The 26,704-nt window shown below is 34.6% G+C and overlaps 2 protein-coding genes and 1 non-coding gene across 5 annotated transcripts in view; 2 read left to right on the top strand and 1 right to left on the bottom strand.

Moving 5' to 3' along the window:
• Kif18a (kinesin family member 18A) overlaps nucleotides 1-10,951 on the bottom strand; it is a 72,829-nt gene extending 61,878 nt beyond the window's left edge. For both annotated transcript variants that reach the window (XM_027936552.2, XM_071617122.1), the window contains exons 1-3: nucleotides 10,883-10,951; nucleotides 2,798-3,167; nucleotides 989-1,146 (exon numbers count right to left, since the gene is read on the bottom strand). In XM_027936552.2, the coding sequence (XP_027792353.1) occupies nucleotides 989-1,146; nucleotides 2,798-3,122 (483 nt within the window). In that variant the 5' untranslated portion in view covers nucleotides 3,123-3,167; nucleotides 10,883-10,951. The remainder of the gene's footprint in view (nucleotides 1-988; nucleotides 1,147-2,797; nucleotides 3,168-10,882) is intronic.
• Nucleotides 10,952-11,071: 120 nt separating this feature from the next.
• The window catches only part of Mettl15 (methyltransferase 15, mitochondrial 12S rRNA N4-cytidine), a 245,656-nt gene continuing 230,023 nt past the window's right edge, over nucleotides 11,072-26,704 (top strand). Inside the window, exons 1-3 of one of the 2 annotated variants that reach the window (XM_071616322.1) lie at nucleotides 11,072-11,149; nucleotides 13,109-13,345; nucleotides 16,207-16,493. In XM_071616322.1, coding sequence (XP_071472423.1) covers nucleotides 16,224-16,493 — 270 coding nt within the window. In that variant the 5' untranslated portion in view covers nucleotides 11,072-11,149; nucleotides 13,109-13,345; nucleotides 16,207-16,223. The other variant, XM_027936714.2, reaches the window with a different exon arrangement.
• Nucleotides 25,824-25,928, top strand: LOC114093845 (U6 spliceosomal RNA). The gene has a single exon (XR_003582934.1). It is a non-coding gene; the product is annotated as a U6 spliceosomal RNA (small nuclear RNA).

Genomic DNA, 26,704 nt, shown 5'->3' with positions numbered 1-26,704 from the left:
CTAACACTGATGGTGAAAATTAGGGTTTTGTTTCTGCATTGGTTCTTAAAACACTATCCGAATGCAAAGTTAGAAATGATAGAATTTAAAAATAACCATCATCTACCATCAGAATAATGACTGATGTAGACATGTCAGTGGCTGCTAATACTAATAGAGGCGACTCTGAGGAGAAAAAGGAGTTTACACTGTTTTCCCACAAGGTACTTATTAATTATAAAGGGTAAAATAATATCACTGGAGTGGAAAAAACCTGCAGATATCAACATAATGAAATTAATCATATAAGTTAACATTGTCAATAATGGTATCAATCAACCACATAAATGTTTTGATATAAAGCAACAGAACTGAACATCACTTTTGTGGTGTTTCTGCCAGTCTATACCCATAACCTAAATCTAATCATGACAAACCTAAACAGAGAATTTTATGGTAGCATCATAAAATTGAAACACAGGAAATTTTACATTTAAGGATATTAAAGGGGTATGACAACTGAATGCCATTCATGGTTTTAGATTTCGTTTTCAACAAGGGTATTAATAGAATAATTAGCAATATCTCATTAAGATCTATAGGTGAGATAACAACGTTATAACATTGCTAATTTTCTGTTTCTGATAACTGTTCAAAGTTATTTAAGAAATTTTCTTGTATTTACAAGCTTGCAAGTTAAACAGTTCTGAAAAAAATAAATGGATACAGAGAGAGAAAGCAAATGTGGTAAAATGTTAACATATGGGAGATCTTGGTGAATGAAGGGTATCTGGAAGTTCTTTGTACTATTTTTACAACTTCTCTGCAAGTCTGAAATTGTGCCAAAAGAAAAAAAAAAAAACAGTAATATACATAAAAAAAATTCAAAACCAGATATTTTAATGATTTTTCACATTCATGAGAAATGTATAACAATTTGAATGACCCATGCAATTAAAAGATTCTCAAAAACAGTGATTAATCTAAAAAAGTGATAGTGCCAACTTACCTCCAGATAAGAAACTGCAGTACTACATATTTTCTCTTCTTTAATCTCATCCATGGATTTGTAAAGGTCTAACATTGTTAGGTACATTACTCCAGGTTCAGCAGTTGATCCTAGCATTGTGTGGGTCTTCCCAGCTCCAGTGGCACCATATGCAAGTACTGAATTTTTATGAAAAGGTATCAAAGTTCTTTGTTATGACACATACGTAATATTACTATGTCCACTGTCTGTCTGGTGGGTAGTTATATCTGGATATCCCAAATAGTAATTTTTTAAACCCAAGAGATATCACCTTTTTGTTCTTACTTAGCACTAATGTCAACTTTTCTGTTCCTTTCCTCATTGTCATAGGCAGAAACATCTACTTCATTTGTATTCTCAGGGTATGCTACACATCCATATCTACCTTAACAGGTATCACACTGTATTTCTGTATTTTTTTCTTTTGGTACCAGGGATTGAACTCAGAGATGCTTAACCACATCCCCAGCCCTTTTTTGTATTTTATTTATTAGAAAAAGAGTCTCACTGAGTTGCTTAGGGCTTCACTAAGTTGTTGAGGCTGGCTTTGAACTTGAGATCCTCCTGAGTCACTGGAATTATAGACGTGTGCCACTGTACCCGGCATCGCACTATTTCTGTGAGCTCCACTGAGGTAGAGGCCATGTACCCTTAGTACAACCAGCTAACAACTCTGTATTAAGAATTAGTTTAAAAAGCTCTAGAAGCAATTTGATGTTTTGTGAAAACAGAAATGATTATCTGCTTAAAAATAAAAATCACAGCAGCCCCAATCAATAAACCACATTCTATTCTTACTCAAAAGGGTAATTCTCCTGTCATAAAACTCAATCAGGCCAAGTAAGGTGGTACATGCCTATAATCCCAGCAACTTGGGAGTCTGAGTTAGGAGTATCACTAATTCAAGCACAGCCTGGGCAACTTACTGAGAATAAGTAATACTGTCTCAAAATCAAAAATAAAATATACTGGGGATACAGTTTAGTAGTAGAGTGTCCTGGGTTCAATCCCCAATATGGAAAACCAAAAACAAAAAACCAAAACACCAAATTAGTCAGTGATAGTAAAACATACATGTTACAGTGAAGGAGTGCCTTGGGCAAAAATGTCATGGAAACTGGCATTTACAAAAACTGACAATTATAAAAATAATATATTAGTAATGGTTTCCAGTGACTTATAGTCAATCAATTAACTGGCCATTTTACATCTCTCTCTCTTTCTCTCTCTCTGTGTGAGAAACCAATATGGACTTTTGCAAATGCAAATTATAGTTTTGTCAAAGCAGATGCTTCTTGGGCTGAAGATATACTAAAATAGCACAAGATACTCAATTATTATGGAGTCTTAATATTTTTATTTCAAAGTACCTGAGAGAAAAATTGTGCTGTGAAAGAAGCTGCCAAGTGTTCAGAAAACCTATTCACCAGGGATGGATAGATAACTCTATAGGTAAGCAGTGAGAATACTTATGAATACAAATGAGGGGAAATCTGACTTCAGTTGCAAGAAGCATGTGGTTATTAACATGGGAAAATGAATGAACTAATGATAGGGCCATAGAGGCCCTGGTAAGACAAAGTTTCATAAATCATAAATGTTATGTCTAATGACTAAATTTCAAAGTAAGTCTACATTTAAAGATAAGTCTATTAAATTTCTTAAGAATTTTTAGCACACAAGTACCTTAAATTTGATCACATTTAGAGGAAATGACCAAGTACATACCTCTCTCAATGTAAAGCTATAAGGAGATGAAAAAATTAAATTCAAAATTGAAATAATTACCTGTACAATTATATCCATTCAAAAAACTACGAAGAATTGGCTTGGTAGTGTGTTCAAAAACTTCTAACTGAGTTGAAGTTTCATCAAAAACAGCATCAAATACAAATTTAAGATCTTTATTTTGCCTCTTTGTAACATCAAAATTTGTAGTTTTCTTTCTATGGAAAAAACTGACTTCTTCTTGTTTGGGATCAAAAACTAGAATATGTTTATCCACAACATGAACCACTCTATGGAAACCAGCTGCCTTTTCTTTTCTATTTTCAGGGCGTACACGAACAACAACTTTCATGTGGCGACATAGTTCTTCCTCTGTGACAGACATTGTTGATTATCTGGATTCCTATTTATTTGAATTCCTGATACTTCTCTGGAATTCAAAAGGGAAATAAAGTTTTAATATTAGTTCCATTTAAAACTGGCATGCAGTATTTGTTCATAAAAAGTTTTAATTCTGTTCCATTTACTTGGTAAACGCTGGTGGGGGAAATATGTATGTAGAGACAGGTACTCTTAAATACCCTAAAACAAAAAATATAAATGGCACCCATATACACAAAAGCACGATAAAATCCTTTTACTTGAAATATTAGTTAAAGTGAGTGTGGGTTTCAGTGTAAACTCAAATACAATAACTGAATCAGTCATATATCCCTACAGTATTGCACTTAAAAAATCCCAGCTTTGATTTCACAATGGCTCCAGCACTATTTTGCTTGGGTCCTAGGAATGGAAGGGAAAGGTTCTTTCAGAGCTTTAGCTTATGAACTATATTTAGTTAAAGTGATCTTGGCTGCAGACCTCTCAGCAATGAAAAGTGATGCATCCAGGCTGGTCTCTACCTGTATTTCAAGGATACAAAAGGGTTAAAAATAGTTCCAAGGATGCATCAGTTAGTTAGCCAGAAGATGACAGAAATGGAATATCCTTCTTGGTATATTCAGAGACAGAGATTCCAGTCTCTGAAGACATCATAGTGCTTGATCTCTTAATTATATACAAATTACAGGAAAATTAATGACAGCAGGTTTAACAATTATGATTTGACTTTTAGTTGTCTCACATAAAAGAGAAAAGGTAAGCTAACAAAGATCAGTAATTTGGAAACCTCAAGTACCCAGGAAATAATCTCTCCCTCATTTACATGCATATATACCCGCCCCCGCCCAAACATTTGAGTTGAGAACTTGAAGAAGGTGAGAAAATTACTGTGATTCAGCAATTTCACTTCTGGGGTAAATTCAAAGGAACTGAAATTAATATGTTGAAAGTATGTCTGCATTCCCATGTTCATTGCAACTCTATTCATAATGGCCAAGATACAGAAACAATGTCTATCATCAGATGAATGAATAAAAATGTGACATACATACACAATGGAATACTATTCAGCTTTAAAAAGAATGAAATTCTGCCATTTGTTGATGATATGGATATATCTAAAAGATACTATGCAAAGTGAAATGAATCAGGCAAAGAAAGACAACATATGATTTCATATGTGGAATCTAAAAATATGATATAATAGAAACAGAGCAGAATGATGATTATCAGAGCTGAGGAGGGTGGGATGAGCAGGGAAAAGTTGGTCAAAGGATATAAAGTTTCAGTTATACAGGGGGAATAATTATAGTTAATTAATGTATGTTTCAAAATTGCTAAAGATAGAAACATCACATTACATTCCACAAATGCATTCCATTATTATTTGTCAATTAAAAATAAAATAACACCAGATGTTTAAATAACAGTTGAATAAAGACTTGAAGGAGGTAAGGAAGTTAGTTACACAGATACTGGGAGATGCGAGACAAGGTAAAAATAAGTTAAAAAATGTGGCATGCTAAAGAACTTAGGCTTGTATTCTGAATAAGATAAAGAACCACTGGAAAGTTCTAAGCACAGCAGTAATAATCTGATCATTTTTACTGCTGTGAAGATGAAATATGATAGGGAATAGAGACTAACCCACGGAAGTAATATAGGCAAGAGTTTATGGTGTCACTCAGAACAGAATGGTGGCAGCAGAGGTGGTAAGCAGTGAGATTTTGAAGGAAGATCAACAGAATTTCCTAATAGGTAGATGAGGGGTATGAGAGAAAGATAAGATTCAAGAACAACTGCAACTTTTTTGGCTTGAGTGTTGGAAGAATGGAGTAGTCATCAAGTGAGATGGAAATAATTGAGGGTGCAGATTTGGGGTGGGTGTAAGGGGTCTGTTTGGGGGAAAGAAAGGAACCAAGAGTTCAATTTTGGACATATTAAATCCAAGAGTGAAAATACCAAGGCAGTAGGAAGTCAATTTAAGAAAATAAAGGCTGTCCTTAGCATTTAAACCATTTTGTCCCATCATCCAAGATGAAGACCATCTATAAAAGCTTAAATTGAGTAACAAATATAACGTTTATAGTAAACTTGAAATAATTATGCTTGCAGAATAGAAAACTTGGAACTTAGTGGGTTAATGCAGTTTAAAGTTTTTAAAGCTTTAAACTGCTTTAAGACTTTTGGAAAACCTTTAAATAATAAAGACAGTGATCAATTGTGTTAAATACATCTAATGGGTCAAGTATTTACTCAGAGTTAACCATGGGATTTAGTAACACAGACGCCAATGTGTAGAGCAGCTCTGGGCAAGTGGAATAATAAAAAATCGGAATGGGAAAATAGTAGGAAGTAGTATTCTAAAAGTGAGAAGAGAAATGGTGTAGATAAAAAGGGAGGAGGAGCCAAAATATATTTAGTTTATTGTTTTTAAATGGGAGAAATGACAGCACTATTAAAACTAAAATATGTCACAAACCATATAGTTTTGGACAAAATTCTAAGGCCAAAGTAATCTAAAAGTGGCAGATGCTAGACTCAGTTCTGTCTTTTCAGGACTCTGTCTTTATCTAAAAATAGAATGCTGAAGAGGAAGAGTAGATCACTTTGATGCTAAAGTCATGTCCCAGGTGAATCACTACTCTGGTCTCCATCCTTGAGGTTCTGTCTAGCCAAGTTCTGCAAAGAACCTATACTTACTTCTCATGACCTTGTATAAGTTACTAACCCTAAGTCTCAGGTTACCTTGAATATAAGAGATAATACTACTTCATAGGATTGCTGTGAATGCTAAAAAAGACAATAAATACTAAGTGAATTAAAGTATGTACTAAATATCAATTTTTCTTCTCTACCTATCCCTACTTCTGCCTCTTCTTCCCATAGTGAGTTCATCCTTTAACGTTTCCCAGTGTGGTTATATGAACAGCATTTTGGGTAGAATGATTCTTTCTTTAGAACTGTTCCATGTATTAGAGAATGTTTAGTATTTCTGTTCCCTGCCCATTACAGGCTAGTAGTCTCCTGCATTCTTTGTGATACCCAAAACTATCTCCCCACGTATATATTGCCAAAACATTTCTGAAATATTCAACAATGTTTTGGCTTTAACAGACACACTTTTGATAAAATACACAAAAATGGGCTAAAAGGACATCAAATATGTGATTATTTCAAAACAAAGCTTTAGAATTGCAAGATTAGAAGGTGAGACAACCTTGCCAATTACTTTTTTAAAGAGGTTAACTATTAGATGTTAGGCCCAAACATCTTTGGTTAAAACCCAGCTTTATTACTTACTGGCTATGAAAATGGCAGGTTATTAAACTTCCTTGTGGCTCAGTTTCCTCATCTGTAAAGTGGGTCTAATAATAGTACCTATTTCCTCATAGACTTGTGGTAAGAACTAGATAAGGATTAAACATTTAGCATAATTCTAGGCACAAGAATTTGCTACAAGTGTTTGTTACTATTGCTATTTTTTTTTAATTCACAGTGTAGTAAGGGAAACATATTAATATAGGACTGACACAAACGTGAAGTGTTGACAAGTGCTATAAAAGCCTACAATGGGGGATGAGTATAGTTAGAAATCTTCCTGGAGAATGTGACTGGAACTGAGAGCTGAAGGATGGATAGTTATTAGCCAGATAAACATATTTCAGGAAGGAAAACTAGTTTTGCATTTAGTAAATATTTATTGACAGGTATGTGCTAGGCATTTTTCTAGGGTCTGAGATAGTTAGAATGTGTGAGTAGACTTCTAACGAAATGTTCAAGGGAATCTCTGTTTTCTTTTACTGCAGGTGGAGAGTGCTGTGGAAGGGAGAGGACTGCATTAAAAGAACAAAACTGGATAAGGGTGGGGCCAGTTTTAGAATCTGGAATCTAAGGCTTAAGAGTTTAGATTTGAGTTTGAGGTTAACTGAGAATTATCTAAGGCATTTTATAAGGTAATAGGTACTTCAGGACAACCACATAAAGGAGTTTAAGAAGTATAATGTTAAACCTAACTTTGTTTCACAACTTGTTATTAAATTTGAAGACAGATACTGATCTTTTGTTTGTTAAGGTCATGTGTTTCTAAGAAAAAAACCAGTAAGCATAACTTTTTTTTTTTTTTGGTGCTAGGACTGAACAGGGAACTCACATGCTAAGCATGTACTCTATCACTGGGCTACAACTGCAGCCTCAATTTTCTTAATAATGACGCCCAAAGTCAACAGAATCATCAAAAAAGTAACAAAATTAAAGCCTAGTACTGTGGCATGTGCCTATAGTTCCAGCTAATGGGGAGGCTGAGGCAGTTAGCTCTCTTGAGCACAAGATTTGGAGGCTAACCTGGGAAACATAAGGAGACCAGTTTCAAAATAATAATAATAATAATAATAGTGATAGTAATAATTTGAAAAGTTTAGATATATATCTTCAGGGAGTAATGAGATGGGTCCTACATTAAAACATGATGCTTGCTTTCTTTGTAACATGGTTGACTAAAAGAGATTGACATTTAGTTGATTCTGAATTAGTGCAGAGAGTAAATTCCTTGAGTATGTTTAATACGAAGCAGTAAAAAAAAAAGCCTAAATATTATCCATACAATAATCTGGTGATTTACAAATGATATTCAGACAAGTGTTATAAAAATAGTATTGCAGTCTCTGATTTATTTTGTCATATCTTCTCCTAAGTGTTATTTTTTAAGTAGAATCAAAAGAGCAAACTAGTAGGATTTCATTGGTAGGACTACAATATAAAGGATAAATATCTTCAATCCCATTTTATTTATTGGTACTGGGGATTGAACCCAGGGGCACTTTACTCTTAAGCTATATCTACAGTCTCTTTTATTTTGAGACAGGATTTCATTAAATTCCTGAGGTTAATCTCAAGCTTGTGATACTTCTTCCCCATTCTTCGGAGTTGCTGGGATTACATATGTGTGCTATACCTGGTTCACTGTCAATTTTAATAGAAGGATAGTTATCATGTCTAGGGAAAGTATGGTATAAAGACTAATGAAGGAACTTGAGATGCTAATATATAAAACAAAAAGGTTAGATTATATATCTAAGTTCCTTTCCTAGCTCCAAAATTTTATGGCTATTGCATATGACTAGAAAAGGGTACAAGAGAATAATAAGAAATAACAGCTAATGTAACTGTTTTTACTTGATATCCCTAGTCTTTTGTAGAGAGTCTGGTACAGTAAGTTCTCAAATGAATGACAAACAAATGAATTAATCGACTAACTACATAAAATATACACACAATTCAAAAAGCAATGTAATCCGTTCAGAGCAGAGATCCTCAGAGATTTTCCCATAGAAATTAAAAATATATACATATTTGCTTACTTTAAAAAAGATATAATTGATAATAAAGATTGTATATATTCAAGGTATACAATGTAAAGATTTGATATATTCATTGTATAATGATTACCACAAATTAATAGATCTATCACTACCCATGGTGTACATTAGATCCCATGAACTAGTTTATTTTATAACTTAAAGTTTGTACATCTGGACCAATATCTCTTCATTTCCTTCGTCCCTCAACTCTTAGTTGTACTCTAGTTGCCTACAATAGAAGATCTCAAGTCTTAGTAAAAGAGTTCTCAAATGCATGTTGAAACATAACTGATGATGATTTTGCTGTGCCTGCCCCACATCACACAGTAGCAACTCTCAGGAAACATGTTATTAAAAAAGCTTGGATTAACAAAGTGTGAAATATGATTTGTCAAGAACTATGTAATGTTTTGAACAACCAACAATAAAAATTAAAGAAAAAAAAAAATACAACAAGGAATTGAACTCAAAAAAAAAAAAATATATATATATATATAAAGGGCTAGAAATGCAATTTAGTGGTAAGGTGCCCCATGTGTCCAATCCACAGTATCAAAAAAGAAATAAAGAGAAAATAAATAAAAAGATAGTTGGCAACAACAACAACAAAAAAGCTTGGATTAAGTCTGTATCATGATAACTAGTGATAATGAGCAATGATGATTATCATCTGAGTTTACTCTATGTGTCAGGTGTTATGGTAAACATTTGATATTCATCATCTCCTTCAATTCTTATAATAATCATATAAGGTAGGTTCTATTACTATTTTACAAACACAGGGACAGTCTTGGGATAAGTAATTTTCTCAAATGATATAGCTAGTCAGTGGGGAGCCATTAAGTGGATTCAAATCCAAAGGCCATGTTTTTATAACTATGCTCTACTAGAATCTGAAGAGAAAGCTTCCAAACAATGGCACCAAAATAGACATATGTGAATTATGTTATTCACAACTTGTTATTAAATTTGAAGACAGATACTGATCTTTTGTTTGTTAAGGTCATGTGTTTCTAAGAAAAAAATCAGTAAACTCAAATTTGAATTCTATTCCGATTTGACAAGAATTTCTTAGGACTGGGAACTATCCTCATTTATAGTATTTAACTTGACCTATTCTTTGAATAATCTTATTATTAGAGCCACTGTTTCCACTAACTTCATTAACTCCCACTAACTGATGCATCAATCAGGAAAGAATGAAAAATTCTAGTGAAGGGAAGGGCATCGCTGACAGATGGGCTTTTTTTTTTTTTTATTTTAGTTGTCAGAGTTAACAGGAGAAAATCCATTTTATTGATTTGAGGTATATCTATAGTAGGACAAGATGTAATTTTAAAATGAAAATTTTATGTGCTTGTAAATACTTTTCAATAACACAAGCGATTGATCACTGTTAAAAGCAGATACTCTTTTCTACTGAAACGGGCAGTTCTTACAAAATAATATAAACTCAGTAACAATCTAGTCTTTTAACTTCATATCCTATAGCTCCAAAATTCAAGAAAACGTCCTAAAACCAAAGTCACAGGCTGTCTGTAGTGAAATGACACCAACAACTAGAACCTGTTGAGTATTTAATACTTTTTACCCAATTATTCCATAGTTTAAGTTATAAACTATGGAACAAAATTAGTTCTCATCAGATCATTTCTTTTTCACAAGAGTAGTTCAAGTTAAAGTGCAGCAGCCTGTTTTGGTTTATTTGTAACAAAGGGGTTAATAAACTCCTTAAGTCTTGAATTAGCTAAAGGAGAAACCATAGGACTGATGCTCAGCCCTCACAGGCACTCTCATTTGCAGAGCACTTTGCCAGTGTACCTCTGAAAGTCCGTTAGGTAGTCAGGACAGGTTTTACCTTGAAGCTACAACTGGGGCTAGGAGCTGGCTCCCAATGGAGCAGTAGCACAAAGCTAATAGCTTAACCTCGCCAGCCAAAAACTTTATGCGGTCATGAACGAAAACTCCTCATTTGATAGTTAAGCCCAGAGACACACTTACATCTGCATCTGAAATAAAACACTCCAAATTTGGAGTCCAGGACCCTCACACTGAAAGGTGCTGGACAGTTACAGTCCTATGCCAAAGTCTGGGAATGAATGAAGCCAAGATACCCTAGAAAACTTCCTGTCAAAACTGAAGGCAGAAGATCGCTGCCCTTCCTGCAGAGAAGTCAGGCTAACCATGCTCCTGGTTAGTACTGGAGTTCTTTCCGGCTTTCACTTTCTCCGCAGGCACTGGCCCTCCCCCCCACCCCCCACCCCCTTAACGCTTCTGTTTGTCAACAAGATCATCTGGTCCTCTAGACCTGAGGCGGCGGCCGGACCCCCGCTCCCTACAAGACAGGTTACCAAAATCAGCGTCAGAGGGATCACAGTTTTCTCCTGTAGTACTTCTTACTCACCTCAGGCCCGGAAGAGTTTACCGCGACTACTTCACTTCAATGTCCGCCTCCTGGCGCTTCAAACTCCACTACAAGATTCAAAACCAAGCCAGCTCCTTCAGCGGCTCTTTTCATTGGCTGCCGTCCTCGTGACGTCACTACGTCTGACGTTGCCACGGCACGCTGCCTCTTGGCGCCAGGAGGCTCAGTGGCGCGGCGGGGTGGAAGCGGCTTTTCTGTGCGTCGCGGTGGCAACGCGCGGGGCGGTTTCCGGAGGCGGTGGCCGAGGTGGGCGGGGCTAGACCGGAGGTGCAGGTGGGAGACAGCCACCTGGGATCTTCACTCGGCCAACTGATCAGCAGGAGCAGGGCCCGGTCTCAGAGTTCAGGGTGTGAGTGAGACATTTTACCGGCAGGGGTTGGCGTGTGCCCTCGGCTAAGTGGAGAGGCGGAACCTGTTGGGTGTGGATTAATGGGTTTTGGATATTTATTTTCTTCTTTTCCCTCTCTGATTAGTGAGGCAGGGCTCATGCCTTTGGGGGCCTTTTCCCCCCGAATTAATTAGAAATCCAGGTCCCACGTTTAGAGGGCCCATGGCTTCATTTCTCAGTACTCCCGGGCCTACTACCTGGTTGAAGCTATTTGGTGTTTGCTTGCTTTTTACATTCTTTTAATGATGGCATTACAAAATAAATTTATTTAAAGCTATTGGCTTAGTTTGTTATTGGATGAAGTGATAATTTTTAAGTCTTAAGATTGTAGGTATTATTTCAGAATGTACACTTGAAAAAGACAAAAAGTACTTGAAAAAGAATGAGAAATATTTTTGCTAAGATAACTCGTCTCCCTTTGTAAAGATATTTAAATTTAAATTTTATTGTATTTTTGCAGTGCTGGGGATTGAACCCCCGAGCCTCATGCATGCTAGGCAAGCCTTCTGCCACTGAGTTACTGAGTAATTTGAATTTTATTGTTCTTCATATTACTGTTATTGTATTCTTTCAGCAAATATTGATTGTAGATTTTAGGGACACAGTAGTACACAGTAGGGTCAAAATCCCTACCTTCTTGGAGTTCATATTCTAGTGATCCAGTATCACTGTATATAAATAGGATGCGACAATGCAGACAATTATAGTGAAACAATGTATGGGTATCTCAACAGATTACGGATCCTATGATTCTTCAGTAGGCTGAAGAAAATCAGAGGCATTGTGTATTATATGTGATGCATGTTATATGGTTGTCTCTGAACACTGGGTAGATCATCAATAAAGCTACTATTTATTTCTCACTATTATATGCATTTTAGCTAATAGAAGTTATTTGAAGCTGGGTTTGGCAATAAAATTGAGAAACCTTTTTATTTTATTTTAAATATGTCCTTATTGTATGGTACTTTACCTTTGACATTTCAGGTATTTTATTAGTCACTTTATGTATTTTCTGATCTCATTTAATTATAAAAACAGCCCATGCAATGTATATATCATTACTTTCATTTTACCAAGAGAAAACAGAAGTTTCAGAATACCCATAAAGTAAAATACTTGAATTCTACAAACAAGCCAACTCAGAATCATTTGTTGCTGAAATACTTTTTAGGTTAAGTAACAGTAAGATGATATCCTAATCTGAAAATATGCATTTCTTACCATATTCTTATAAAATTGCATTTATTTTTGGTGAATAAGTAAATGTAAGTATTTTTAAATTTCATCAGTTTTGACATGCACATTGTGTTGGCTTATCAGTTTTACAGCTGTTTCCACACCTCATTCAAGTATTTATTTTTCATTTAACTTCAGTTCAGCTACACTTGCCATATAGCAGTGTTGAGACGTAGACTGTATTCTTAAGGAATCTTATATTTGATTAAAGCAGACTGATTTTGACATTACAATCAATGCCATACTGTGCCAGCTGGCTAGTCTTAAGTTTGGCAAGATATTAAGGAGGTATAACATAGGAAAAGAAAATGGGTATTTTGTAATGAAATGAAGGAAAATAGAATCCAAACTTTCCAACCATGTAGAGCTAAGGAAACATAAGTTCCCACATTTTGTTAGAAATTGGAGTACTTTATAATTTACAGTCATGTTATTGGACCACTAATTTATTTTCATAGTAAATCAAAGAGTAAAGGAGAGAATGGAAAGTTAGATTTAAAGTTGCCTCAGACATTTTAAAAAAGATGTAAAAGCGAATTTAAACATGGCAATGGTGAGGTCTTATTTATTCCCCCCAGGAAGGTCCTTTGGAAACTTCAGCGCCTGCAAGACTCTTTCACAGCTGGGGCTGGAAGCAACGGAACGAAAGGCGGACGGTCGTCTGTTGCTGGGGCGGACCTGGGCTCAATTTGTCCGTCCTTGCAAGATTCCCCCAGGGCTGGGAACTAGACGTGTAGCCCTCTCAGGTTCTCCGGCACCATAGTGGTCGTCACTGGCCCAAGTTAGAGGCCGACTGAGAAATCTTCGTGCCTCAGGTGAGGAGAAGGTGGCCGAGTTACCGGTGCTCTTTTGGAAAGCACTGTGCCTTAGGGGAACTCCTAGGAGGTCGCTTGATTCGCCTGGGCACAGAATCCACGCCTCTCCTCAGCACGCTTTCCTCCTGGGTTTTCCCAGCAATTTTCTCTTGTCAGAGTATAATTCTTGGGCAAAAGTGTGTATTCTTCCATTTCTTTAGAACCTCTTTCACTTTGTCAGCGTTCGGGTGCCAGCCTCCAGGTCGCGTTTTTTGCATTAAGCATTGCCTTTTGAAACAGGATTTCCGTGCAGAGGAAAACTGATTAATGATGGTAATTGTTAGCACCGTGAGGAAGTAGTCTTTACAGGCATCACTTATTTTTTTTTTTGTTCCCACAATTAAAAGACTCACCTCGCCAATTTTGTGTCCTTAATTACTAAACTGAAGTTTGCGGTAGAGAAAAGTTCAATGAATTTGCTTTGAACATCATACAGTTTGCTCCTGAGTCTAGGTTTACTGATTGGGCTTGGTTCTCTGAACACAGGAAACTTAAAAACAATCTTAAATGATTTAAAGTGGTGGGTTCTTAGACAAACACAGGAGGACTCTGGATAGTCTAGTAGGACACTGTTACAGAAAATGAACTCCCTTTACAGCTTTCCCTCTTACATTTAAAAGAAAGTATTCTAGGAAACAACCAAAGAGGAAAATGAGTCATTTGTAGCCCTTTCTCCATGTTGACCAAGTTAGTAGGCAATCAATTCATGGTTAAATTTTAAGTCTTTGTGCCTTGAACAATGAATAAATATATAGGAACTGAATACAGTAGAAAAGAATCATATGCTGGCTATAGCATTCTTAAAAAATCTATTCTTGTACTTGTTTTTTCCCACATAGTTCAGATTCCTATGTTAGAAATGACGCTTCCTTTAAAAACAATTTTCAAAATCAGGACATAGAGTGTAATTCTGTTAAATATTCCAGATTCCACTGTTTAGGCCTATTGCAATATGTTTTCTATTAGCTACCCCATTCTTATTTCCATCTGAAGCAAGAAAATTGAATTCATGAGATACTACACATACATAGTCAACATAAGGTATCATTAAATTACATGAGTGCATTAAATAGTTCCTGTGGGTGAAATTTATGGCATGGGGATTAAGACTTTAGACTCTGGGGATAGACTGCTTATATTATATCTCTCTAGCTATGTGAACTTTGACAAATTATTCATCTGTAAAATGGGATGAATAATATCTAACTCCAAGAGTTATATGAAGAATTAAATGAGTTAGATCATGTAGTGTTATTAAAGTAAGTAGTACATAGTGCTAAATAAATGTTAGGTATTATTTTGAAAAATTTTAGATACAGTAAGTTAAAGAGTAGTTAGAATTGCTTTGTATACATAATTAACAATTTGGCCAGTTTGTTGATGGGTAATATCCAGAAATTTATTTAAAAATCTCATTTCTAATTTATCTTTTTGTGACTACATTTTTTTTCTATGTCACATAACCACATAATTCTGGGGATGATAAAAAAATTGACTTTAAGGTAACAACTCATTCATGTTACATATGTATAATGTCAGATATTTGTGTTCCATGGTTTTAGTCAATACATGTGATTAATTCTTCATTTTCTATTGCAAAAGGAAAGTAAGATATATTTAAGTGTAATTTTGAGACCATATTTTTTTTGGTGGAGTCAATCAGGTGAAATTTCCTAAAGCTAGGATAGATAAAAATGTTTATTCTGTAGAGTCTGGAATTTATCTATCCAATCATTTTTTTTTTCCTAGGAATACTTATTAAGTACATAGTGTACACCAGATTTCTATGGATATAAGGGTATAGGTCTTATTCTTAAATCATTCAATCTATAAGGAAAGAAGAGTATGATTAATTAGATATTTATTATGGTTGTATTAAAAACATCAATTGAAGCCTGTTGCATAAAACAGTGTTTTCAAAAGGTTTTCTGTTAATGTTTACACAAATAACATTTTCCCCCTCTGCATTTAAAAGAATTAAAATTGCAGAAGAAAATAGAACACATCTAAGAAATTCAAGAAATGTGTCAATTATTTAATTACTTGATCTTGGGGCACAAGGACAATTAGAATGTGGGGGTCTAGGGCTGAAGCATAGAGGTTGAGTGTGTATGCTTAGCATGAGTAGGCCCTGGGTTCAATCCCAAGTATCAAAAAAACCAAACACACAAAAAAAGGGGGCTATGAAATGCCAAGATGTGTTCAATTGAGTTTAGTTGTTGTTTAAATGGATATATATACTCCACTGATACAAGCTGTGGTGAGATAATTTCTTCAGAGACTGTCCAAGAGAACTATGCAGTATTTTCAGAGACTGATCATCTTTTTTTGATTTACATGTCTGGCCTTTTTTCAGGGATAGTCACTCCTACAAAGGTAAATTAAACATGAAAATTTAACAATATGGAAAAAAAAACAAATAAAAGATCTTGAAATAAAAGATCACCTTAACATAAACTAGGATAGTCATAATCCCCTCAGTCATCCATAAATAATTTTGACTCATCAAATCCACTCTTTAGAACCAATTAAAGTTCAAAAACGTGAAAAATGATTACTGAATAACCACTTTTCATATCCTCATGGTTAAAACACTAATGGTCTTAGAACTTATCAGGCAACATTAAAAATTATATTTGAATTATGATTCTGCATTCTCTTAGAGTCCTTGTTTCATATAAGGAGGTTAGTCACCTTACTTATTCACATAATGACTCTTACTTTTTTTTGGTGTATTAAATAGTTCATATTAATTTGCTTTTCCATAAGTATAACATTCTTCTTAAAAATCCAACAATTATCATTTTAAATTTCTTTTCTAGACTTGTTGAACTACAGAATGCTTCGATACCCATATTTTTGTAGAATATTTAGAGAATATTTTTCATGCTGGTTGAAATCTGGCATACATAATTTAGGTGTTTGGCCAAAAAAAATTCATACTACAGCAGAAAGATATAATGAAAATGAAACCCAGGAGCAAACAGATCTAACTGGAGATCAGGAGTTACAGAGATCTCAAGATATAGATTCTGAAGCCATGGCCAAATTACATATTCCAGTAATGGTGGATGAAGTTGTTCATTGCTTGGCACCAGAAAAAGGGCAGGTGAGTAGATTTTTTAAACCGTTTTTTTTTTTTAATTGAGATAATTCCACCAGTTGTAATACTAGTCATTTTAAAGTGTATAATTCAGTGGTTTATAGTATATTCATATGAGGCTGTATCGTCATCACTACTATCTAATTCAGGAAGAGTCTTATCACTCCAGTAGGAAACCTCATACTCATTGACTTTCCATCCCCATCCTTGACAAACATTAGTCTATTTTTTGTCTTCATGGATTTGCTTATTCTGACATTTTATAGAAATGGATTCATATAATATTTGGCCTTTTGTATTTGCCCTCTTTTACTCAGATTTTGAAGGACATTTTGCCCCTTTTATAGGATTACGTACTTTGTTCCTCCTTTTGTTTTTGCAAGGTGGGGAAAGAGGCTGGTGCTAAATGTCAAATACAAAGTCTTGTACATACTAGGCAACATCTCTACCACTGGACTACATCTCAGCCCTACTTTTTTTTTTTTTTTAATGGCCGAATCATTCCATTGCATGGATATGTCTTATTTTCATTATTCATTTATCAGTTGATGGGCATTGATATTTTTTTACCAGTTGGTAGCTGTTGTGAATGTGATTGTTACAAGCATTTGTGTACAAGATTTTGTACATATCTTTTTAATTCTCTTCAGTATATGTGTAGGGTAAAAATTTTTCCATGCTTAATTCTTTGAGGATCCACCAGATAATTTCCCAGAATTGATTTTTTTTAAAAATTTTTTGTCAAATCATAGTTTAAAAGGAATGTTGGCACAAACTGGTTTTCTTAACCTTAGTTTTCTCATTGCCTCCTGTATTAGTCAGGGATCTTCAGAGAGACAAAACCAATCGAGAGAGAGAGAGAGAGAGAGTATTTGCACATTTGCATGCATGTATGCTACTCCATTTTCTACTACTATAACAAAATACCCAGGGGCTGGTATCTCTTATCAACAAGAAATTAATATATCTCACAGTTTTGGGGGCTGAAAGTGCAAATAGCCTGGCATCGGCTCTTGTGAGGTCTCCATTGGGTATTTGGCAGCATGGTAATGGCATTATGGGGGAAACACATGTGGGAGGGAGAGATCACCTTGTGAGACAGAAAGGTAGAGCATGAGGAAAGGCCATTCTTGTTCTTTTTATTGCAATCCTTTTGGACGAAATGCATCTATTCCTTATGAGAGCAGTGCCCTTAAAGACTTATATTTTCTCTGTCTGCCCCACCTCTTAAAAGTTGAACCATCTTTCAACATTGCCATACTGGGGACCACACTTCCAAAATATAAACCCTTGGAGTGCAAACCACAGAGGGGTGTGTGTGTGTGTGTGTGTGTGTGTGTGTGTGTTGTGTTAGTTTTTATGTAGACAGTAGTTCCCTTTTTATCCACAGAGGACATATTCCACAATCCTCAACGATGGATACTACTGAATTTTATACATATTATGTTTAACCTCAGCATTTGATTTTTTTTTTTTTTTACTTCTTATTAAGTTGGGAACATTTTACCTTTTTGCTTAAAGGAAGCACCTTATGGCTTTTCTTTGGCATATCTAAATTATCAGTACTCTGGTTGCTATTGTTAAGTTTAACAAGGTTTACTTGAATAAATATACCAATGCAACATGGTGACAATTGATCAAATCATCAAGGTCAACAGAGGATGAGTGTACACAGCGTTAGATACACTGGACAACCGGGTGAGTCATGTCCGGAGCAGACACAGTAGAATGGTGGTGGAATGCTGTGAAATTTTCATCGCACTATTTGGATTGCTGCACACCTTAAAATTTATGAATAGTTTCTTTTTTTTTTTTTTTTTTGATACTCGGGATTTAACCCAGGGGTGCTTTATCACTGAGCTATATACCCAATTCTTTTTATTTTTTATCTTGACACAGGATCTTGCTAAATTGCTGAGGCTGGCCTCAAACTTGCAGTCCTCCTGCCTCAGCCTCCCGAGTGGCTGGAATTAGCAGGCGTGTATTACCACAGTGGTTGTTTATTTCTGAAAGAAATCAGAGGTTACCATGGTCAACTGAAATTGTACAAAATGACACTACAGATAAGGGATGACTAATTGTGTGTTTGTGGTCAGGGGAGATAAAAAGATTGAGATTGAGATTTTAAAGAATTGTTTCTTGTAATTGTGAATTCCTTCATCTGGGGGTAGGCTGGGACACTAGAGACACAGGGAAGTAGAGTTAAAGTTGGAGTCCAAAGGCAGTATGCTGGTAGAATCCCATTTTATTCCAGTGCGGGTCAGTCTTTGGTCTATTAAGTCTTTTCACTGTTTGGGTAAAGACTACCCACATTATAGAGGGTCAAGTTTCGGGTACTGTGTCCCAAGCAAGTTGATGTTAGAATTAACCATCCTATCTATCTTATAGTATTGCTAGCAGGATTAATAAGGTTTTTATTTTATCATCTAACAAAAACATTAGATGATAGAATATCCAAAAAAAAAAAAAAAGAAAAGCTGTAAACTTTTCTGATAATTAAGTACATTCACAAATGAAAAATTTATCATAGCAAGTTTTCTTTAAATATCTGCTTATAACTTAATACTGACAATATTCTTAGTGTACTAACTTCAGAAATAGAATCCTTTATTCTAAAAGATGTTTTTTCCTGTCACTTTTTGTTTTTTCATTTTAAAAGTCACACCTTTCTTCTTTTTACCAACATACAGGAGAACATATAAGTTTAGTGTAGATTAAGAGGAAAGATTCTTTAACTGGACTGATTTGGTCCAAATCTATACATGTGCACAAATGCACAGTCACACAGAGCCCTTAAGTTCTTGTCTGTTTGTTTTTGAGTCTTTGAGTCAGATCATATACAGTTTTTTAAAAATTAAATTAATTATTTATTCTAATTTGTTATACATGATGGTAGAAAGCAGTTCATTTCATATTACACATATAGAGCACAATTTTTCAAGTCACTGATTTTACACAAAATATTTTCACCATTTGTGTCTTCATACATGTACTTAGGGTAATGATGTCTAACTCATTCCACCATCATTCATGCAGTTTTTAAAATTTTTTTTTTAGTTGTAGGTGGACACAGTATCTTTATTTTATTTATTTATTTTTATGTGGTGCTGAGGATCAAACCCAACGCCTTGTACTAGGCGAGTGCTCTACAGCTGAGCCACAACCCCAGCCTTGGATCATGCAGTTTTAATTAACTTAAGTTCTAAAATATATGCATAAGGTAATATGTACTAGGTTGACTAGATGTTGCTCATATACAAGTCATCAGTGACAGAAAGTGGGTTTGCTTCATCATCAAAATATTCTTTTCCTAACCTCACAAAGTATATACATAACAATAAATCACACATTCTTTTTTTTTTTTTTTAAGAGAGAGAGAGAGAGATCTCTTTTTTTGTAGATGGACACAACACAGTGCTTTTATTTTTAGGTGGTGCTGAGAATCGAACCTGGGTCCCACCTGTGCTAGTCCAGCGCTCTACCCTTGAGCCACAATCCCAGCCTCATCACACATTATTAAATGAGTTTAATTGTGTAAAGTGTCTAGCTTAATGCTTTTACATAGTAGGGGCTCTAAAAAACATATACATAAAATGTAAATTTAAAAATTGGGTAAAATGTTCTGTTGAATTCAACTATCAAATGAAATTCTCTTCATTTTCTTTAGAGAGTCATAATGCAGAAATAGCAATCAAACCCCACAAGTGTAAATTTTTAAGAAGTATGTTCAAATATATATGAGTTAGTTTGCAGACACCCAAACACACATGAGAGTAGGGGGACTATCATATCTGTATCTTTAATTTCACTTCTGGAATCTGAAAAACCAAAACACATTGTATCTATTTACTGAACCCTAGTAGCAAAACTAAATATTTATTTTGTATTAGCTAGTGGAAAAAAAAAAAAAAAAAACCAACAGAAAGAAACCCTACTAAATCTCCTAAGAACTCTTTATTGTATCTGTTTGTTTTCTAAAACCCAGTGAAGTAAAATTAGATGATTCTAAAATTTGACCTACAGTGCTGTTTTATTCTGTTCAAATTTGTGACAGATGTAATTTTTTTTGACATTTCCATTGTTCTGATTCAAGATGGGTTTTCTAGTAACTTTTTATAGAAAGTTTAATTTTATGAATATAGTTTTTGAAAACTTTCAAGTGAGATGCACTTAGAGACAATGTTATTCTTACATTTTTGGCTGTCTGGCAGACAGCTTTATTCCCTATTCCCTTAATCTTCAAGTAATAAAGAACTGGTGACAGCCCTTGGACAGGAAAGGTCTTCATCTCATCCAGAATCCATTATTTGCTTCTTTTCTTCCTGTGAGCCTTTTTCCCCCCAAATCATTTTCCTTAGCAAACTATGAGTCATACCTTCAGTCGTATCAATCACCCACTTAATTACTGTTTTCCACATCACCTTCAATGATGAATTCACAGATGAAACTTTTGATCACAACCAAAAGTTTTAAAAATATTTAAATGTTGTTTTAAATGAGGTTTAAGGCATGCAAAAGTTACTTTTTTTTAATGTTTAAAAGTTATGTACCTAAAGAAAATATTGATTTCGGGAATTTATTCAGAATCATTGCCAATTTACTACATATTAGTTTTGCCAGTACATTTAAAATATTTGCTAGTTTGAATTATAAGAATCCTCTTCCATTACCTTGGAAGGTATAGAAAGAACTAAATAAATTATAATAGTTTCCTCTTGCTTAGTTTTAATTTCATATTCTGGCTGAATAACTTTTTGTAAGAATGTGTTAGTTATCTAAAAACATACCTCTTGTTCCTGAAATGCTTTACTCCAAGCAATATTGATTAATTTTTTTTATTCCTGATTACTGAAAACTGGAGAAATTATACATTATCTTTTTTTGTAGTTTGTAATCATAGATAACAGCTTAAGATATAGGAGACTTGGAATTCTTTGCCCAATAGTAGTACTAATTTAGTTTGGCACATGTGGCTTCTATATAATTGATTGCCAGTAGCTGTGTAGTGTAGATCCAGTAACTTATCATGGCTGTGCCTCACAGATTCCTTATCTGCAGAATGAGGAAGAACCTACCCTAGATATTTACTATGTGAACTAGTTGAGTTAATTTTTGTCAGTTGCTCAGACTGGTATCTTCCATGTAATATGAGCTTGGTAAATAGCTCCTGTGATCATAGGGAGAAGGATGAGGAATGGAGCTACACAAAATTTAAAAGTTCAGAAGAAAAATGCCAGCACTCATCTGGAACTGAAAAAGTGCCGCTTCCTCTGACTGGAACTCTGATCAACATCTTTTAGGTCTTGAATCAAATTTTATTTTCTTAGGGGATCTTTTTCTGAGCCTCCAGAGGAGATAGGTATTCCTGTTTGTTATACATTATTGGAATCATGTGTCATGTGCATTTTCCTTTCATAACACTTTTTTTTTTTTTTTGGTACTGGGAATGGAACCCAGGGTGCTCTGCCACTGAGCTGTATCTCCAGTCCTCTTCATGTAGGGTCACACTAAGTTGCTGAGGCTGGCTTCAAACTTGCCATCTTTCTGCCTCAGCCTCCTGGGTAGCTGGAATTACAAATGTGTTCCACTGTGCATGACCATAACACTTCTAATAATTTAAAATTATAGGTTTTTTTGAAATTATTTATTCAATGAATGTCTTTTCTGGATTGTCTTCTATGAAGTCATAGAAATGTTTGTCTAGTTTTCCATTGTGTGTTCAGTACTTAGTTCATGTATTAAATATACTTGTATACTTACCTAATATGTTAAAGATACTCTTTAGAAGTATTCATAGAAAAATTATAATACAGAACCTGGAAAATTAAAATTAATAAAGCAACAACTCATTTTGCTTGAATGCTTTTATATCATTTCAAAACAAAATCTCTGTACTTTCCTCTCAGTTTTGTCATGAACACAAAATTGGTCTAAAAAAATCAAATCTGAAAAAAATCATTGGTCAAAATATATCCAAAAAATATGTGTTTCCATTGTTAGAAAAATGATATTTGTGTTTAAAAGTTTGATCTATGAACTGAATCTTAAATGTATTTGAGAGTTATTCTTCTGGTCCAGTAAATATCAGATAATCCAAGAAAATGTAAGTCCATTCTATATGGAAAGCACATATAAGATAAAAAAAAGAAACACATGAAGTTTTTCTCTTTACAAAGCACATTCATATGAGTCATTCTGGGTACTGGTTACTCTCTTTTTCAGGTCAGCATTAGTCCCTGATCAATAGTCTAATCATAGCAACTGCAAGAGGCTAGGTCCAGTAATTCTCTTCCCATTGTTCTTCCAAGTCCAATATTGTTTTTGTGAAAAGTGGTAGGAAGTATACCTTGACCTTTTGAGTTCCCATAACATTTTACTTTAGCTTCTTCTATTGCCTTCTCTTATAACAAACTACTGAGCTCTAAGTAGCATACTTAAAATGTTATTTTAAAATTAGCTTGCAAAGCCTGTGGTGACTCACCTTGTAATGAGTTCTGTAGACCCTCTCTATATTTCTTCACTTTTGGTTGGTTGGTGGTGGCTATACCCTTTGGGTGAAACAAGTACCATTTGCCAAGATGCAACATGCATTTAAAGATTTTATTTTTCTTGATGATGAATGTTATTTTAGAAAGCATTTATGTTTGTTTATTTTTTTTGTAGCAACTTATTTTCTATCTCTGACTTGCATTTGGTACAAATTAGTTGACTTATTTGGTCTTGGATATTTGAGGTGTCATTATGTTATATGCTAATTTAGGCATTTATTTTTATCGACATTCTGTTTATTTACTCTGTCTCATATACAATATTTTTCTTTTTTTTAAATACTGAGGATTGAACCCATCAGTGCTTAACCACTGAGCTACATCTCCAACCCTTTTTTATTTTGTACAGGGTCTTCTATGTTGCTTAGAGCCTCACTAAGTGGCTGAGGCTGGCTTCCAACTTGCAATCCTCCTACCTCAGCCTCTTGAGCCACTGGGATTACAGGCATGTGCCACCATGCCTGGCTATAATATTTGTCTATGAAATTAAATTTCAAGATAAAGTTTTTTTGTTTTTTAATGTTTTTAGTTATAGATGGACACAATACCTTTATTTTATTTATTTATCTTTATGTGGTGCTGAGCATCGAATCCAGTGCCTCACATGTGCTAGGCAAGCTCTCTACCACTGAGCCACAATTCCAGCCCCATTAAGGTAAATTTTCTGTTTTACCTTTTTTTCTTTCTGCAAAGAGAAACTAGATATTGAATGTATTCATAAAAAGGGAGGATGTTCCACTTGAGTCCAATGTTTGATGGAAAGAGTATTTTTATTATTATTGTTTTGGTACTGGGATTTGAACCCAGGGGCACTTAACCACTGAGCATATCCCCAGCCCTTTTTAAAATTTTATTTAGAAACAGGATCTTTCTGAGTTGCTTAGAGTCTCACTAAGTTGCTGCCGGTGGTTTTGAACTCGCGCTCCTCCTGCTTTAGCCTTCCAAGCCCCTGGGATTACTGGCGTGCACCACCTCACCTGGCTAGGGAAGAGTATTATTGATAATAGCAATTTAGAGTTCCTATAGTATTTTGCAGTTGCAGAGCACTTTAATATATTATTGTCTGTACTTTTCATTAGTACTAATCTCAGTAGTATTTTGTAAAAAGTACTGTCAAATGTAGAAAGGAGAAGTTCTGTTCTGTTGGAACCAAGTAGTAATAAATGACATTGGTTGGTTTTGAATGCTTCTACATAATAGATTGTATAGTCTGCTTTTTTCCTTCATCATAGGTTTTAATTCTTGTAAGTGATCAGCCTGTAAGATGTTAAGGGTATGCCTCGCTTCCTTTAATAGCTTGGGACAGCCAATTTGGTCTAATATCTTTAGACAATAGATATATGCAGTCACTTGAAGCATCTTATGCTGTTCCTTCACGAACTCTCTGCAGAAGAGTCTAGACACATCTCATTGGTCAGCTTACTGGATTTTTAAGAACTTCATCCTAAATTGATTTCTCATTCTCACAAGAAAACCTTATATTTTCAATGACAGAATACATGAGAAAGTTCTCGAAGAGTGATATGAGATAAACTGTCTAGTGAAATTCTTCATTAGAAATGAAAATAGAGAAAAAAAGGTGGTGTGGGCGGGCGGGGGGGTGGGGGAAGAGTGTAAGTGGATGATTTGAAGGAGCCTGGTGTTAACGCTTAAAAAGGAAACAAACTTCCTAAGTTTCTGTCTTCTGTTTTCTCTAATACCTTGCTACCATAAGTATCTTCTCATATATATATATATTTGTGTCACATAAAAATTTATATATGACAGCAGAATGCATTACAATTCTTATTACACATATAGAGCACAATTTTTCATATCTCTGGTTGTATACAAAATATCTTCACATCAATTCGTGTCTTCATACCTGTACTATGGATAATAATGATCATCACATTACACCATCATTAATAACCCCATGCCCCCTTCCTTTCCCTCCAACCTCTCTGCCCTTTCTAGAGTTCGACGACTATTCCTCCACGCTTCCTCTCCCCTTTAACAAAAATAATGAAACAATTATAACTTATTCTTTTCTCACTCCACCCTATTTTAATCGGAATTCATAATGATTATATGAATAATTTTCCTACCAGTATAGAATATAATCACCAAGATGATTTTTCTTTGAAAAATGCACGTGAAACCAACATTTTTGAGTAAAAAGTCTTGATCTTTTTTTCAGTTTAAAAATCACCAGATAGGGCTTTGGGTACAGCTTAGTGCTTATGTATCATTCCCAAGTCCCTGGGTTCAATCCCCATCATCAAAATAAAATAATAAAAAATAGTAAATTACTTTTGAACCAGCTTATCTTGTTAGGGAATTTAGAATTTAAATACAGACTGAAAATTTTCCGAAGGGAGAATGGAGATGACTATGAGAGATAAATGTTTTCCTATTTTTATATTTATTTCAGTAACATTGTGTTAGTAATAGAAACCACCCAGCTTTTTCTAAAGTTAAACTTATCTCTAAGGAACCTTTGATTAAAGATTCGATCGATAGCATATACTCTGATAAAAATGTGTCCCCCAAAAGTCCATGGGTTGGACATTTAATCCTCAAATTCATATGTTAATGGTATTTGGAAGAAGGGGCCTTTGAGATTAGATGAAAGATTAGGTTGTTAAGATTAGATAAAATCATGTTAATGATGACATTAGTGACTTTATAAGAAGAGAGAGACCCAAGCCTAGCATCCTTGCTTTATCTCACCTTTTAATGCCTTCTACCATATTGTGATACAATAAGGCCCTCACCAGAAGCCAAGAAAATGCCATTAATCATACTATTGGGTGCTCGCTTCGGCAGTACTAAAATTGGAACGATACAGAGAAGATTAGCATGGCCCCTGCACAAGGATGACAAGGAAATTCGTGAAGCGTTCCATATTTTTTAATAATAAAAAAAAAAAGAAAAAAAATCATACTATTGGGACTTTTCAGGTTCTAGTACTGTGAGCTAAATAAACTCCTTTATAAATTACCCAGTCTCAGGTATTTTCATATAGCAACAGAAAATGGACTAAGACAGCATACATAATAGAAATTTTATTTCAACAAAATTTTAGGTTGATATTAAAATTTATTTTGAGGCTTATATCAGGGACATAACAATAAGTTCTGCTTAAGATAACTATGTTTTCTAAAAAATCATCAGTGGTTTTAATGTTAAATTCCCCATTTTATGTGAAATATTCTATAGGTGGCTTGATACCATACTGGTTTCTTTGTGCTGATGTTACTATTTCTGAGCCTTTCTCGCTTGTATAAAGATAGATAAGCAGCCTTCCAAAACTTTGAAATCTTTTTGTTGTTGTTGTTATTGTTTGTTTGCTTTTGTTTTTAGGGTATTCTGTTGTGAATTTTTGAACCTAAGCCCACTAACCTGACATATTTAGTTTGATAATTACATATGGGGGAAAAAAAACCCAATACCTCAATGCTGCATGTCTCTGAGACCTTCATTGTTTCACTGTGGTAATAAGAATTGTAAGAATTAAATAGAAATAAAATAACATCAAACCCATTTTTGACACACATGTGCGATTTTGAATTAGGATAATTATGTGGTATGTACCATTTTAATCACTATAACTCTTAACTTCTTGTTTTCTTTCCATATTTATTAATGGTGTTGTATAGATTGGTTAAAAATATAGGAGTAGAAAAA

This window comes from Marmota flaviventris, chromosome 9, assembly GCF_047511675.1.
Source record: "Marmota flaviventris isolate mMarFla1 chromosome 9, mMarFla1.hap1, whole genome shotgun sequence".
Taxonomy (NCBI): domain Eukaryota; kingdom Metazoa; phylum Chordata; class Mammalia; order Rodentia; family Sciuridae; genus Marmota; species Marmota flaviventris.
This window is presented reverse-complemented; position numbering and strand designations above follow the sequence as displayed.